The sequence below is a fragment of the Sinocyclocheilus grahami genome, unplaced genomic scaffold, assembly GCF_001515645.1.
Source record: "Sinocyclocheilus grahami isolate Dianchi unplaced genomic scaffold, SAMN03320097.WGS_v1.1 scaffold363.1, whole genome shotgun sequence".
Lineage (NCBI taxonomy): Eukaryota > Metazoa > Chordata > Actinopteri > Cypriniformes > Cyprinidae > Sinocyclocheilus > Sinocyclocheilus grahami.
Window position 1 is genome coordinate 445,656 of NW_015505542.1, and position 17,188 is coordinate 462,843.

The 17,188-nt window shown below is 35.7% G+C and overlaps 1 protein-coding gene across 1 annotated transcript; it reads right to left on the reverse strand.

The window, feature by feature from the left end:
• Positions 1 to 50: 50 nt before the first annotated feature.
• Positions 51 to 9,139, reverse strand: mlh1 (mutL homolog 1, colon cancer, nonpolyposis type 2 (E. coli)). Its single transcript, XM_016230137.1, has 20 exons — positions 9,058 to 9,139; positions 8,834 to 8,960; positions 7,999 to 8,089; positions 7,799 to 7,897; positions 7,652 to 7,725; positions 7,419 to 7,491; positions 6,762 to 6,853; positions 6,629 to 6,671; positions 6,279 to 6,367; positions 6,046 to 6,158; positions 5,814 to 5,907; positions 5,143 to 5,296; positions 4,751 to 5,064; positions 4,349 to 4,473; positions 1,951 to 2,059; positions 1,765 to 1,828; positions 1,067 to 1,231; positions 798 to 890; positions 587 to 697; positions 51 to 393 (listed from the first exon to the last, which is right to left on the reverse strand). The coding sequence occupies exons 2-20, from the start codon at positions 8,938 to 8,940 to the stop codon at positions 241 to 243; spliced, it is 2,163 nt and encodes a 720-aa protein (XP_016085623.1). The 5' UTR covers positions 8,941 to 8,960; positions 9,058 to 9,139; the 3' UTR covers positions 51 to 240.
• Positions 9,140 to 17,188: the final 8,049 nt, after the last annotated feature.

Here is a 17,188-nt window from a genome sequence, read left to right on the forward strand (position 1 = left end):
ATCAGAAGACAGTAATGAAAACTTATGTTTATTATTTCAAAATACGGTCTTTTTTTATTCATTTGCAGTACAAATATCTATACATTCTTGGTTTAATGTTAGCTGGACACCAGAAATAATGTGACAGGCTGATTATCTCTGTCAGTCATTTTCAGTTGGTCAGCTAACCAAGAAAACACGTAGAAAAGCTGCCGTTTCTGATAACACAACATTAAAACGATTACACAACAGAACTAAAACTTAGCATCTTTCAAACACTTTGTAGAGTTCAGGCAGGCTGGCTATCTGCAGAACGCTGCCGTCTTCACTGAAGTGTTTTGGAGGACTGAAGAGAGTGCGGAGTGCTTTAAAAAGTGCATGCTCCACCTTCCACTGCCAGCTCATCTCTGCATCCTACAAATAATTCACACATTAAAAACTCTTGGGTTTCAGTTGATTTTCCTACTAATCAAAGATCATTGACAAACCACAAAACAGCTGAATGCATCATGTTCAGAGAAGTATACGGTTATATTTTTCTGCAGTCTGTGCAATATATATTTGCTACCCAAAATTGTCTGATTTTTGTGTGTAGCATTTGAACTACCTGTGGCTCTTCTGCATCCGGCTCCAGTGTGTATTGTTTCCTTATGGAATAGAAGTGACTGCATTCTATGCCGAAGTCATGAAAACACTCCTTCTCTCGATCCCAGTTCACCTGCATCATCCATCAGTCATTTAGTTGCATCTGGATTTTGTTTGAACTCATGCCCACTATATACAAAAGCCAATAAACTACAATTCAGTGAAATGCTGACCTCTGTGGCTAAACGCAGAATGAACATGGGAAGTCCCTCCATAGCAGGAGTGTAATTATCAAGCAGCATTGGCAGACCAGTCAGGTTCCCTTCCTGTAAGGAAATGCTTCTGTTTTGTAAAAACAATAGTCCAAGTGATTTGTTTAACCATGGTTATATAAAGAGGATTTTAGCATTTATATCTAGGAACAACCTGAGGTCAAATAAAAAGCATTTTGAGCTTATTGTAAATCAGTTATACTGATGTAAGTTTAGTATGTGTCACTCACTTCATCTATTTCCAGAGAAAAGTACTCTTCCAGCATTACTGCTTTCTGCTTCAGAAAATCCACGATATACTGGGCCAGTCCTTCTTTTGGACCGTCCTCCTCCGTCCATCCACTCTCCTCTGAATCCAGAGCCAACATGGCCAAATCATAGAGCGGAGCTGGATTCTGAAGAAACGCAACTTTACTGTTTAATCGGTTAAATGTATCTAATGTAAAATATAGTTAAATAAAATGTGACCCTGGACCACAAAACCAGTCATAAGGGTACATTTTAAAAAAATAAATAAGCTTTCCATTGATGTGTGGTTTGTTAGGATAGGACAATATTTGGTTGAGATACAACTATTTGAAAATCTGGAATCTGAGGGTGCAAAAAAAATCTAAATATTGAGAAAATCACCTTTAAAGTTGTCCAAATGAAGTTCTTAGCCATGCATATTACTAATCAAAAATTAAGTTTTGATATATTTACAGTAGAAAATTTACAAAATACCTTTATGGAACATGATCTTTACTTAATACCCTAATGATTTTTGGCATAAAAGAAAAATCAATAATTTTGACCCATACAATGTATTTTTGGCTATTGCTACAAATATACCCCAGCGACTTAAGACTGGTTTTGTGCTCCAGGGTCACATATAGTTATAGTTTATTTTTTAAAAATTAAAAAAAAAAAAACGAATGCAACAACACACCGACAATCGAAGAACCCCGAAGTTACCAAAATCATAGATCAAAATTTGATAAAACAGCTCCTGGCTGTAGAAAACAGGAGAGAAAAGTAGGTTTGTTGACACATTATTGATAAAATCAGTAGAAAACGCTGGAATAGAAAGTACGGTCAAGAATGGAGTGATGTCAGCAATTGTTGTTGTTCTAACCTGAGTTTGGTTGTATTGAGCAGGTAGAGTTTGGTCTGGTGCTGCACTAGAGTCCACTGAGGATTGACTGAACCTACGAATGAGTGATCCTGGAGCAGATCCTGTAAACCTGTGGAGGACAATACACTAAATTCATTACATTATATACACTACCATTAAGAAATTCATTCAGTAATGATGCATTATATTGATCAAAAGTGACAGTAAAGACATTAATGTTACAAACAACTGCTATTCCAAATAGATTCTGTTCTTTTGAACATTCTATTCATCAAAGCATTTTTCACAAAAATATTGAACAGCACAACTGTTCTCAACACCGATAATAATTAGGGATGCACGATACTGGATTTTTGCCGATATCCGATATTTTCAACTAATCTTGGCCGATACCGATATATTTCCTTTTGTTTGGAAACAACACCAAGTCTCTCCTGTGCAGAAATTATAAGCAAAATATTTTTATTTTATTATTTAAAAGGTTTTATTTTTTATCAACTTATTTGTTAGAATTAAATAAACAATAATGAAGGTTTTTTGACAGTACATTGAAGCTTTGAAATTAACTATAACTAAACTATATATCAATCGCTGTATTTTTTTCCCCAGAAAGATGCAGTGTTAACCCTAACATTTTATTTTAAGATTTAACATTTGTAGATGGTCTAAAGCAGAATAGTTGTAAAAATTCTGAAAATCTTTTAGAGCTTTGATTTGTTTAAAAAATGAAACATATTACACATTAATGAATAAATTAGTATATATAAAATTATTTAATTTACAAGTGTTATGTTTGTTATTTTTTTCATGTAAGCTATAGCTTCCGACCTTTAAATCAAAACATACTCATTATTTTATGACATCAATTACTGCTTTATTTAATCAGAAACACAGTCTAAATGTTATTTGTGTAGGGTATTTTAATATTAATTTAATTAGAAGTAGGCTAACAGCGCCCCCTACAGATTAAAACTCCTTACCGAACGGGCATTAGGACCTGGGGGAGGCTGTCACTGCTGCACGTGCTATTACTGTTTACTCTATCATACACTGAACGAGTCATTCTGTACATGCTTTCACAGATTAAATGCAGCGATCTAAAAGAGTGAATCTAATCATCATTCAGACAAAACTTTGCTGCAAGAATGAGCCACACTGCTGACCTGATCTAATCGTTAGCACACCCTGAGCACATGTGAGTTAATGTATTCCTCTTATCGGCAATCATTTTTCATATCAGGCCGATGCCGATATTTACATTTAAAGCCATTATCGGCCGATTCCGATATCAGTCCGATAATATTGTGCATCCCTAATAATAATTAAAGGCTTAATTTTTTTCGAAAACGCTTTAGAAAACTGATTCCGGCCGAATAGCAAAACAAACTTGTAGCCAATCAGCAGTAAGGGGCATCTCTACTCATGATGTGGAGTAGAGAGAGTTCAGTGCACAGGATGGACATTAGCCGAGCTGAGCGAAAAAAGATAGAGATGGCGGATAAAAAAACCAAAAGAGGAAAACGTCTGCAGAACAAACAAAGGCTTAAGGCAAGAAGTAGGACCCATGTAAATATCGGATCAGCTTTACAGCGCTGGAGAGAACTCAAGGAGCGGAAGGCCTGCGATCGGACTCCGAGGTTGCTTTGTTTCTTCTCGTCTGCGCCGCAACAACAAAGTCTGTCTAGTACACTGGACGCGACAAAGCGACCGTTGAAAATCATTTTAAATTTGTGTCAATACACCATGAATTGAACGCAGTAGCAGTTTTCTGTTGGGAATTTGTCGTGTCGTGCCGCACCGCATCCAGTATAGACTATAGCAGGGGTGGCGAACGTCGGTCCTGGCGAGCCGCAGCCCTGCAGAGTTTTGCTTCAACCCTAATCAAACACACCTGAACAAGCTAATCAAGGTCTGAACGGTTATTAGGAAGCTACAGGCAGGTGAGTTTTAATTAGGGTTAGAGCTGAACTCTGCAGGGCTCTCCAGGACCGGAGTTCGCCACCGCTGGACTATAGGTATGTATATATATATCTATGGTGTAGACAGCATCACTGATTATGAGTTCTATAGTATTTTGTCGCGCCGCGCCACTCACATCCGGTGTAGACACGGTGTAACATTGGTTTTGCTTTGTTTCACAGAACTAATCATTGCATGGGTTGCATATGTGTGGGGCGGAGCTATCAAAATAGGGGCGAGACCCTTTTGGGGTAGGAGCGTGTTTGTTTTGGTGATTTCAAATGTCAACATTGGCTACCAGAAATCACTTACCCCTCCTTTAATGTTTCTTGAACAGCAAATCAGCAAAACAGAATGATTTCTGAAGGATCATGTGACACTAAAGATTAAAAAAAGGCTAGAATTTCAGTCTGTGGATATTAAATGGATATTGTTTAACCTTTGTGAGTATGCTGCTCAATATCTTCTCGGAGCTCCTTTATGCTGGTCAGTTTAATGAAGCGTCTCCTGGGAAGAGAGGCGGCCGTCAAATCCTCCTTCACCTCCTCAACATGAGGTCTTTTCCTGAAGACCAATCAAACAACAGGTTGATCTTCTGCTTAGAAAGCAATGTGAGTAGAGAGGTTAGCGACGTTTGCATTGTGAAAACTTACTCCATATGCTCTGCTATGTGTTAAACATTATTCTTTTTTTGTGTGTAGTGAACACTTTAAGTCATAGATCTACATCGAAACTGGAAGCCTAAGAAATAAGTAACAAGTGCAACAACTTGCCCCAGGCTCCTCTTATATAACTGAAGTCCCACACATAACTCATCAACAGCCTGTTTTGTGCGTTTCACCTTGGTGGTGCTTCATCAGGAGGAGGCTGACTGTCTGTCTGTGGATCCTCTGCGTCACACGGCTCCAGAACATCCAGAGCAGTCAGCAGCTCCAAGTGGTTTGAACCCTGAGCAGCAGTGGAAGAGCTGTAGGCTTTATCTGACCTGCTCTGAGCAGCAGACGATGAGGTTGATGGCTGGAGAAACGCATCCAGCTTCTGGACTTTGCTGTCAGTGCGGACCATCTGATGGGCGTATACTCGCTCCTGGGAATCTGCTGAGGAACTAGAGGCTTTTGACGCGCTGGTGGACGCAGAAAGTCCTGGAAGCAAAGTCTATGGATCATGCACATCAGTCAAGTGTTGGTCAGATTAGAAGATGTTCAATATTTCCTGCTGGAATTGAAGGATCACCTGTGTGAAGTATGTGCGTGAAGAGTTCGAGCCGAGCAGTTTACTCTCGATGTGTTTCTGAACGCTCTCGATGATGCTGTCCTCATGCAGGAAGTGCACCTCGTGCTTGGTGGGGTGAACGTTCACGTCAATGTTTTGAGGCGCAATCTCTAAACTTCAGAGCGAAAGCAATTGTAAAGTATTAATAAAACACTTCTAGATTTGCTTTACATGAATGAAGAAAGCAGACTTACACTAGCGTTCCAAAATTTGAGGTCTGTACGTTTTTGAAAGAAGTGCTCACCAAGGCTGCTAATAATTTTACAATTTAAAAAAATTCCTTTCTATTTCAATGTTTTAAAATGTAATTTATTCCTGTGATGTAAAGCTGAATTGTCAGCATCATTACTCCAGTCTTCAGTGTCACATGATCCTTCAGAAATCTTTCTATGCTGATTTGGTGAAAAACATTTATTATTATTATCAATTTTGATAATTTTTGTGGAACCTGTGATACATTTGTTTTAGAATTCTCTGCATTTATTTGACACCGAAATCTTTTGTAACATTATTAGAAATGTCTTTACTGTCCCTTTTGATCAATTGAATTGTAATTTAATTTAAAATAACCAATTTACTGACTTCAAACTTTTGAATGATAGTGTATACTTCCATACTACAAAGTGACTCACCTAAGATAAAGAAAAGGGTGAGTGTTTTTGGGTAGATAAGCAGTGTAGACAGTCTCAATTGCCTTTTTCAGGGCACTCGACTCCACCAAGCGATCTAGAAGATAAAGTCAGAATTATGAAAGTGTTGTGTTCAAATGATATTGAACAGAACAGTGATTATTCATCATAAAGACAGCTAGGATTTTTCCAATGCTTTTAACAACTAAGAGAGAAATAAACTCATAACACATACGGTTTATAAAAAGGATAAGGATGCATTTCTTGACAGAGTAGTTGGCATTGGAGATGTACCCCTTCATTTTAAAAGCGAGTTTCTGATCTTCACACTCAACTTCAATCAGTTCCCTGAAACACGCATAGAAAAGTTTGCTTTACTCCATCATTGAACCTCAAATCAATGTATCCTTTTGTTAAAATGAGGTTAGAAAATGTTCACAGTACCTAAAAATGATCAAATCAAAGTACCTGCTAACAGCTACACCGAACACAGCACGAATGTTATCCAGCACAGAGGCGTTCTGAAGGGTCTTCACATCTGCAACCATCTCACCTTGCTAAAACAGGGCGGGGGGTGTTATTACACATATTTAAATTCAATTTACTCTTTAATGTTATTTTAGTATCATTAATATACTATTTAAGCTTTTTTTTTTCAAAATATATTTTATGTTTTCCTTTTAATTTTAGCTACTAATACTAATTTACGTTTGTTTATAATTCCTTTTATTTCAGTTTCTGGTTATTTAAATGAGCAAAAATGTTTTTAATTTTAGTTAAACAACAATAACAACACTGCTATGAAATGAGCATTTCACCTTCTTGACAGAAAAACTTTTCCCAGAGTTGTGAATGGAGTATCTGTATGACAAGAAATACATACAGGTTGACATGAATGATCATTCCGGATCTTAAAGCAGAACAAAAACCTTCTGGAGCTCATGAACACACCTGCTCACAACCTCAATGATTCTAGAATATTCCTCACTGGGGCTCTTCAGGGCTTTCCGTCGGGTAGACACATTATAGAACAGATCTTCTACCTGGAATAAAAATCGATTGATCATGGAGTTGTGTTGGTGGCGAGTTTAAATCATGGACCTTTCCTGATCCCACCTCCACCCCCTCCTCTCTCTCCCACTTCACTTTCTATCATTATACTGAACAAAATTATAAACGCAACACTTTTGTTTTTGCCCCCATTTTTCATGAGCTGAACTCCGAGATCTAAGACTTTTTCCATGTACACAAAAGGCCTATTTCTCTCAAATATTGTTCACAAATCTGTCTAAATCTGTGTTAGTGAGCACTTCTCCTTTGCTGAGATAATCCATCCACCTCACAGGTGTGGCATATCAAGATGCTGATTAGACAGCATGATTATTGCACAGGTGTGCCTTAGGCTGGCCACAATAAAAGGCCACTCTAAAATGTGCAGTTTTACTGTATTGGGGGGTCCGGTCTAGAAAAAGTCTTAGATCTTTGAGTTCAGCTCATGAAAAATGGGGGCAAAAACAAAAGTGTTGCGCTTATAATTTTGTAAAAGCAAAAACGCCATAAATCTTTTTTTTTTAAGTAAAAAAACGACTTAATGTCATGTAAACCTACAGAAATCAATGTCCCTTGGTTTCCAGCGCAGGGTTTAGGTGGAGCTTTCAGCTTCCCATCACAGTAACTGGCCCTGTGAACAAAACCAAAAAAAAAGGCATAATAAATAAAATAATATACTTATTGAGCTGTGGTATATTAACATTCTGGATGTATGCTAAAATATATACAAAATGATATAACTGTATAACAATATCTCAAATATTTTATATAATATAAAATAAAAACATTACCTGTAGGCACATTTTGCATCGGCTGTTTTAGTGGTGATTGTTACATGGGCTACATGACTTACACTGGCGAGAGCCTATCAATGAAGAAGAGATTTAGAGTCAAGGTTAATCAGTAAACGCACTGCGATCAGCTGAAGTGATTCATACCTCCCCTCTGAATCCATATGTTGCGATTGATGACAAGTCCTCAAAAGACTGAAGCTTGCTGGTTGTAAAACGCTCACAGACTATTTCCATATCATCTTTCTGCAAAAAAAAATCAAAATGCAACACGCTCCGAATAAGAAATTTGTCATTTAGCAATGTCTGCCGGTGTGTGCACTGCAGTGTAAAAATAAGTGATTTACCCTGATGCCAGTGCCGTTGTCCTGAATGAGGATGAGCTTCAGTCCGCCCTCTTTCACTGTTATCTGGATATTTGTGGCCTTTGCATCCAAACTGAGGATTTCAAACAAACATTAGTGTCTCATATTGTGTCAAATGCCGCTGTTGACATATTAGGGTCTTTTCCCATAACAGGTGCCATATGTGTTTCTTATATACATGTACAAATTTGCTTTAACAATGAACAGCTGGTGCCAACGTTTATGTTTAATATAGACATTTTCAAACATATCACAGCATTGTGCAGCTTTAGTATAATTGTAATATTATTTTAGCACTATTTATATACTGTTGTAGTATTTATTCATATTTACAATAATATTATAATAACAGAATAATAATGAATTAGCTTTTAAGTTTATATTTCCAATTGCTTGTCATTTTAATGTAGTCATTTTGTAATGTGCTGTCATTAATACTACATATATAGTTGTTGCTTTAAGTAGATACCAAGGTAAAACTTTTCTAATATCTGTTTTAAGTTTTTTTTTACAGTATATTTGATTTCAGCTGTATTTAATTTAACGAAAACGATTTTAATAGTTGTAGTTGAAGCTGAAGAGATTTGACAATAAACATGAGTGTTTATTAGTGATATGAAAAGTCGTGCCAGATAATAATGTACAATAAAGTAACACCAGTCATAAATAATCAATAAATGTCATCATGTATTAGTGACTATATTCGTTTTTAGTCAGTACGTATTTGTTTACTGGTGATGAACCTCTGTTATTAGGTATAAATGAATCAAATCTCATCAGACAGAAGTTATTATAGTGCTCAATAAAAGCCTTTCACCAGTTCTCCATCATCTCTTTGATAGCATTGGCAGGCCGCTGGATAATCTCTCCTGCTGCGATGCGGTTCACTACAGTCTCCTCGAGCTTGCGGATGACTCCAGCCATGATCAGCTCTCACGCATTCACTAAATGATAAGTAAACACAAACACATTCACGTGAACTGGCACTCGCTCACTACATCAAATATAAGCACTTTCAAATGCACGTGAAGGTTTGTTTACGTCTCACGTGAGACCCGCTGAACTTCCAAGAGCGCGAATGGCGAGCGCCCGCCTCCCGAGTGCTGTGATTGGCTGGTGGAAGAACTGCATCCGCCGACGTCATGCCTGGAGTGACGCAGTAGTCCTCCGATCCAAAGCGGTCAGGGTTGCCAGGTTTTTTTTTACAACAAAACCCGCCCATTTGCGTTTCGGGGGATAAAAAAACACGTTTTTTTGGCAGGGTTCTCCTTGTAAAATTCGCATTCCAGCGGTTAAATCACGTTATTGGTGCCAATTCAACCTGCGGACATGACAAACAACCCGCGACAACCGTGTTAAAGTAGCTCATTTCCGCGGGAAAACCGCGGACCTGGCAACACTGAAAGCGGAGCGGTAAAGCAGTGTAAAGATTAACCAGATGATTGAAAAATTATAATACTAGACATTTGTTTTTACCAGTTCAAGTACTAATTTGCATGACTCGGGTGAATATATGCATAAAGATGTAGTTTTAATCTGTCGTTCTTGCGTGGTAGATCAGGCAAGTTTTAATCACTCATATAGACTGTAAAACATTTTCCTAGTAAGCAATCAGGCTACTAATAAAAAAAAAAAATGCAACAATTGGGCTGCTAATAAACAAAAAAACATGCAACAATTGGGCTGCTAATAAAAAAAAATGCAACATTTGGGCTGCTAATAAACAAAAAAAATGCAACAATTGGGCTGCTAATAAACAAAAAAAATTGAACAATTGGGCTGCTAATAAACAAAAAAAATTGAACAATTGGGCTGCTAAAAAAAAAAAAATTGAACAATTAGGCTGCTAATAAACAAAAAAAATGCAACAATTAGGCTGCTAATAAACAAAAAAAATTGAACAATTGGGCTGCTAATAAACAAAAAAAATTGAACAATTGGGCTGCTAATAAACAAAAAAAAATGCAACAATTGGGCTGCTAATAAACAAAAAAATGCAACAATTGGGCTGCTAATTAACAAAAAAATGCAACAATTACGCTGCTAATAAACAAAAAAAATGCAACAATTAGGCTACTAATAAACAAATGGAAATGCTTGATATAAGTATATTGTTAATTAGTTATATTATTTGTATATTTGTAAACAAGTATACAATTATTTGAATGTAAAGTACCTATAATGAAAATGAGGACTTAATTTTCTGTATTTTATAGAAAATGCGTGTGTGTGTGTGTGTTGGGCCAGTATTCAAAGGGCTAGTACAGTATATGATGCCTTTCATGACCAAATACACTGAAAAAAAATTGGCCTCAAAACAATTTATGTAGTCACAAATCTTTTGAAGTGAACAGGTTTTGGTTTATATGACTTCATTTTATCTTTTGATGACATGCTGAAGTATTGACACTGTGATGATTAATGAAACCTGTTGGAAGTTGACTGTTGATTTAAATGTAGAGCTGTTGCTTTACATTATGGTAGCCTTCAGCATAAATTATGCATATGTGGTTTGCAGATTGCTGGTTTGGTAAGGAAATGAGTAAACAGCTAGTGAAATACTGCTCTGTGTCAGCTATTTTAGACAGTTCATGCTTTTGAAGAAGGTTACCTCCACACCATTGTGTAAACTGTCATTTTATAAGCGGTCTGTTGATGTGCACAATGTGATTCACTTGCTATATGTCCCCAAAACGGTTTATACCCTAGATACACTAGATATAATTATGAATCCAAAATATAATAGGCTATGTGTGTGTTATAGTTTTTTTGTTTATTGTTTGAAGACTGAATGCTTTGTTATAGCAATAGAAAAACATCTAAAAGTGCATATTTATAGCGAAAGAAACAGCTCTTCAGACTGCCATGATGTTTTATGGCGTTTAAGGGAATAGTTTTGAACTCCTTCAACTACAGAATCACAAAACAGTCAGTAGGGGGCAGAAGACGAGTGTTTGTGGTATGCTTCCTGGTTAAAGGAAAGATGCTCTAGGCTACCGAGATGATCCAGTTCAATAAAAATTATTTTACGAAAGTGAAATAATTCTGTACTGAGTTGTACTGAGTTATCTGGTTCACACAGCTGACAGACTTATTTATTCAATGAGTCATAGACCACAATGCAAGCATGCAACCTGTCTTGTATCTTTAATTGTTTCATGAATGTGTCTTCTTTCTATTTTGTGTTTCGAGAATATGAAATTTCATGAATTTTTATGAAAAACTCTTTATACATTAAGTTTAGTTTTATTTAATGGTCTTAAAACATTTTGAAAAAATATGCCAACAAATCATGCATAAATGAAAATTCTGTCATCTTTTACTCATCCTCACGTAACTCCATGGCTTACTTTCTTCTGTGAACACACAGATATATTTTTAATCACTATAATCACTGTAAAAGTATCATATGTAAGAAATAGTTTTATGTGACCAGCAGATGAAAATTTAAGGTATAAATTATACCTTTTGTGATCCACAGAAAAAAGAACAACATAAAGGCGATGAGATTTTGGGTGAACTATTTCTTACACTGACTTTTCATTATCCTCATGTCTACTACAGAGATCAGTTCTGGAGAAATTGATAATAATGAGCTACTCCGGGTACAGGAGTCACATCAACTGTTTCCAACACGTCCTCGTTTCATCTTGTTCTGAAATCCTGTGGTTGAGCTCCACACAGTCTTCCTGTAGCAAGACAAATGTCTTTTCTCGCTCGCTCACATGTAGGTATGTGAGGAATTCTTTTTCTTTGTTCTTTCACATTTTGAATGCAAATGCAAGTAATACCTGAAACCAGCTCCCTTCCCCTCTGGGTTGAGCTGCAAATCTTTCTCTTTAACACTGTCCCATGTTTGCTGTACTGAATTCACACTGAACCTTTTTACAAGCCTGTTGAATGAACTGGTCTGACCAATGCTGAACAAGAAACTATGAGTGCAACATTCCATTAGGTCTCTCTCTCTTATGGTTTCTCTAAAGCTTAACCTGTGAAATAGATTCTCTATTTGTCTCTGTTCTGCATTGAATTAAAGCAAAGGGCTACATACATCTTTTTTTTTTTTAACTTGGAACAATTTATCAAAGAGGAGTTTGTGGGTTTCTGGACTGGTTCCCCAAATGAGTTGCGGAAAATCAGGAATCCAAAAGTCCACAAATCAATAACTACCTCATTTTTCCCATTTGGCCAAACTAGTTCAGTCACGGCCAGCTCATGTAGCCAACACTTGTTTAGACTAATCATACATGCATATTTCTATAACCGGTGCTTCAAGCAACCTGGATTTGTTTACACACAGTATGAAGGTTGATGAAGGCCTATAGCCTGAGAAGGGAATTGCCAAATCACATTATTTTATGAGGTGTGTTCTGTAAAGTTGAAGCCTGTCTCATCTGTCAATCTGTGTTTCTCTCTGCTTTCAAGCTTCGTAGGTCTGACCTGATATTTTTAGTGTGGAGGAAACTTCTAGTGAGGTGTGTGTACAGTATGTATAGTATGAATATCTAAAGTGGGACACTTTCTGGTAATTTGTCACTAGCATTGTAATAAAAAATGACAAATGGCTTAGCCCTTCACACAGTTCCATTTTGAATAGCTAAAGATTGCTAGTACACTATAGAGGGAAAAGGAAGAAGTATACAAAACCATAGCGTCCCACATTACCTTTATTATATGCTTGAACATGTACCATGAAATAAAAAGATAAGTTAAAAAGAGAAAAGGGGGGAAATTATCTATTTTTAAAATTTTTTATTTTTTAATGAGTCATTTTAATATTTAATCTGTTACTTCAATGTCATTTGGTTATCATGTCATCAGACCCCCAGGTTAAGAAGCTGTGCAGAAGTGTAATTGAGAAAAGAAGAGGGTCAAGCACTGAACCCTGCAGCACCTCAGAGTGGTTTTGGGATATGACTTGGACATTCTTCCCCAATAGCTGCCCAGGAGGAAAAATTTAAGAGTGTTAGAGAGAATGAACAGGTATAGAAAGATGGAAATGCTTTATGTTTTAAACATTGATATCATATTTCCACTTTATCTAAACCAAATTAAAGTAGTTAAGAAATACTCTGTAAATAAGTGTAAAGTAAAGATTACTGTTGTTACTACCTTATGCCACTGGTCATTTTATTTTAAGCTTTTTTCATAAAAAACAAACAAACAAAATCACATGAGTTAGACACGCTGACAATTGTGGCAAATATGCACTGGCCTATTTTGTGCAATATTTGTGAGCCCAGTAATACTTTGGAAAGTAGTTACAACCCTCCCCTTCTAAACAGTAATGATCATTCTTCTTTTGTTATTTTGTTAGATGTCTAATTTTATCTAACACGACACCCTGCTGATTTATTTCACATCCATTAACATAAATCAAATCAAATTATAAGCCATATGTGAACATTTATTTTTGTCCCATAATAAATTCCAACAGAATGGGTTGCAAATTCCTATACCTCAGAAGGGTGGTGGAGGTCATTTCCAATACTAATTTAGCTAATTTATTATTTGTTTTTCAGTGAAAAGCCAGAGATGAAAAAAGGAAATATGTGACGAAAACTCATACGTAGAAATGAACGTACATTTCCAAAAAAGTTAAGTACATTTCCAGGAAAATTACATAATTATGTGTTTTTAGGATATATAGATGCTATTCAATTAGTATTAGTGCTGCTAATACAGTCCTTCCTCTCTTTTTTTAGTGCATGCAAATAATATTCAACAGGATTCTGACAAATTGATGGAGGGCTGTCATTTGCATGAATCTGGCTGCTGGCCAAAACATTATTTTCATATTATTTGTGTGTGAAGGCTTGCAGCATGTTTTGTAGATGCAGTTAGTGATGGGGAACTCCATGCAGGCACAGTGCAGATTGTTAGCTGGTCAAACGCCTCTGATAAGATTAGTACAGAAAATCTATATCTCAAACACATTTTGTATAAATAAAATATATTATTATATTTTTAAAATAAAAACATTTTTATATATAATGCTGTATATGCAAAATAAGTTAATTTTATGTTTTTAAGTGTTGTTCAAATAATTTGAATGCTAGTAAGACTGATTCCTATATTATAATTAAATGTTTTATTGCTTGCCAAAAACGCTTTTGTTTTTTTACGCAGATGTGGTAGCCTGTTTCTGCCATGGATTAAAAAAAATTAAGATAATTGCAACTTTTTAATGCGATGCTATTCAATTAGTATTAGTGCTGCTAATACAGTCCTTCCTCTCTTTTTTTAGTGCATGCAAATAATATTCAACAGGATTCTGACAAATTGATGGAGGGCTGTCATTTGCATCTGGCTGCTGGCCAAAACATTATTTTCATATTATTTGTGTGTGAAGGCTTGCAGCATGTTTTGTAGATGCAGTTAGTGATGGGGAACTCCATGCAGGCACAGTGCAGATTGTTAGCTGGTCAAACGCCTCTGATAAGATTAGTACAGAAAATCTATATCTCAAACACATTTTGTATAAATAAAATATATTATTATATTTTTAAAATAAAAACATTTATATATATAATGCTGTATATGCAAAATAAGTTAATTTTATGTTTTTAAGTGTTGTTCAAATAATTTGAACGCTAGTAAGACTGATTCCTATAATATAATTAAATGTTTTATTGTTTGCCAAAAACGCTTTTGTTTTTTTACGCAGATGTGGTAGCCTGTTTCTGCCATGGATTAAAAAAATTAAGATAATTGCAACTTTTTAATGCACATTTCTGAATTTTTCTCACAATTCTGAGAGAAAAGTCAGAATTATGAGAAATAAACTAAAAATTCTACTTTTTTCTTTTCTTGCAATTCTGAGTTTACATCTATCAATTCTGTTTTTCTTTTCTGCTATGAAATAAATAACAACAAAAAAAGTATTGTAACTTTTTATCTCACAATTCTGACTCTCGGAATTGTGACTTTACATCTCACAATTCATTCTTTTCTTCTCAAAAGTGTTAGTTTACTCTTCTTCTTACAATTACAAGTTTGTTTCTCTGAATTTGCGAGTCTGAATTGCAAGAAAAGAAGTCTGAATTGTGAAATTAAAAGGTCACAGTTACCTTTTTTTCCACAAATTACAGCATCTCCCAGTAGGGGCTAGCCAGACCTTCACTTAGCATGTATAATGTAGCAAAGTTTTGTCCAGTCAAATGCTCTTTAAGATAAGATCGACCCTCCCTCTAACACTCCTTACCTCTAACTTGCAACAGCAAGTATAGCATTGACTGTGACTCAACTAATGGCTATTGATTATTAGATAACACTGTGCTTGTCAAGACATTTCATAGGGCATTAAAGATCTGTGATGAGCATAACAGGTATAAACACATGTGGATTAGCTGCGAAGGGATATCTGTAAAAACATGTGACTTCTGCACTTGGAATGTTTTTAGGTACGAGTTCACGTACATCTTCACCCTTAACACTGCTTGCAATATGTGCTTTAGGCGGTGTCTGTTGAAACAATGCAGGATTGTTCAGGCATGCACTTGAGAAAGGACATCATATCCTGTAGCCCTCCCATAGCCATGTTTTATTTGGAAGAGAAACAAATACATATGCAATAGCATTATAAAAGGCAAGCTTTACAAACATTGGCTCAATAGCGGTTACTGTCAGATAAATATGAATTTGAGGCATTTGTGTAAAGACTGTAAATCAAAGCCTGATTAAGATTTAAAGGAACCGTTTTTGTTTGAGGAGCTGTCAACTATATATATTAGCACATCAGTGCAATTTAAACAATTAAATTGTAATTTATGTGTTACATTTTTTAAACTTAATCAAAATAAATTGCCACACAATTGTACAATGCACACTTAAAATAGAGGTGAATATGACAATGAGGTTTGAAAAATGTTCAAGCATTTAGTGGCAAAGCATTGGCTGTAAAGTTAGAAGTGATTCCTCTTCAGGAACTAATCGCACGAAGATTAATCTCCTCCAGATAAACCACACAGAAGACCTTCTGGCATAGAAATGATGTGATTTCATCTCCGTTGCTAATGGTGACGCTGGCATATACATAAAGGTCACACCCTTATTCTGAAACTCTGCAAACAAGATGTTAACAATAGCGCTGTGTATATGTTATTTTAGAGCATTGTGCTTCCAGCAAAAACGTAATGCACATTCAGCACATGTCCAGTCAGATGTTTGAGCCAAATGAAGAAACAGTATGTTTTGATAAATTGCACAATTGTAGTATGTTTTAAAAACGTGGTCAGTCCAATCGAGTCATGTCTTCCACAGATCACCTCCTTTAAACTGAAAATTCTGTCATCATCTACCTGCCCACAAGTCGCTGTGAACTTAAATTACTTCTTCGTGTATAACATGAAGGGGAATTTTACATTGCATTTCAAGGAACATGCATACTGATCAATGATTTAAAGTACAAGCAGACATGTTCATATTATGTGTGTTCTTATATAAATATATAACATGCATAGTATGATAGTATAATATATCTATGTATAGCACTGTAATGTTAGTACCCATTGCATATTTCAGTTTTGTTCACATAGACTATATGTTTTTCTTTCTGACCTTGCTGTCTTAACAGAAGTTATTCTGTTCCAGCCTAACAAGTTCAGGCTCATTTGACCCCATTATTTTATCTGCACTTCGATTGCACACACTAAGATAAAATGTTTGTCATATGCAAAGTAAAATCAATCACTGGTTATCCAGGTAATATATTTGACATATAGAATGTTCATAACATTTTTATGGCTTTGTCCAAATACATTCTTGTTCATTGGTATTATGTGTGCATTAATTCTTCAGTAAGATAAAAATGTATAGCTATTGCATTGTTTGCTATTGAATTAGTTGAGAGGGATTCAATTAAAAACATTAAATTAATTAATTACTGATGACTTTAATAATATTTTTTGTATTTTTATAAGTGTCTGAAGATCTGTGTTATTGCAGGTGGAACTTTTCTGTGACCTCTGACTGACTGTATGTTCAGCCAACACATATTCTTAAATTTGTGTGTATTTGAGCTCCAGATCAAGTCTTTGTTATCAGGATCTTGTGTTAAAGACTGACTAGGATTGAGAATTAATAACTTTGCACATACCCTAATACTCATATGGAAATCAATGTTATGGAATCAATCGTGTCATGAATGAAATCTGTCTGTCCTTAAAGGAGT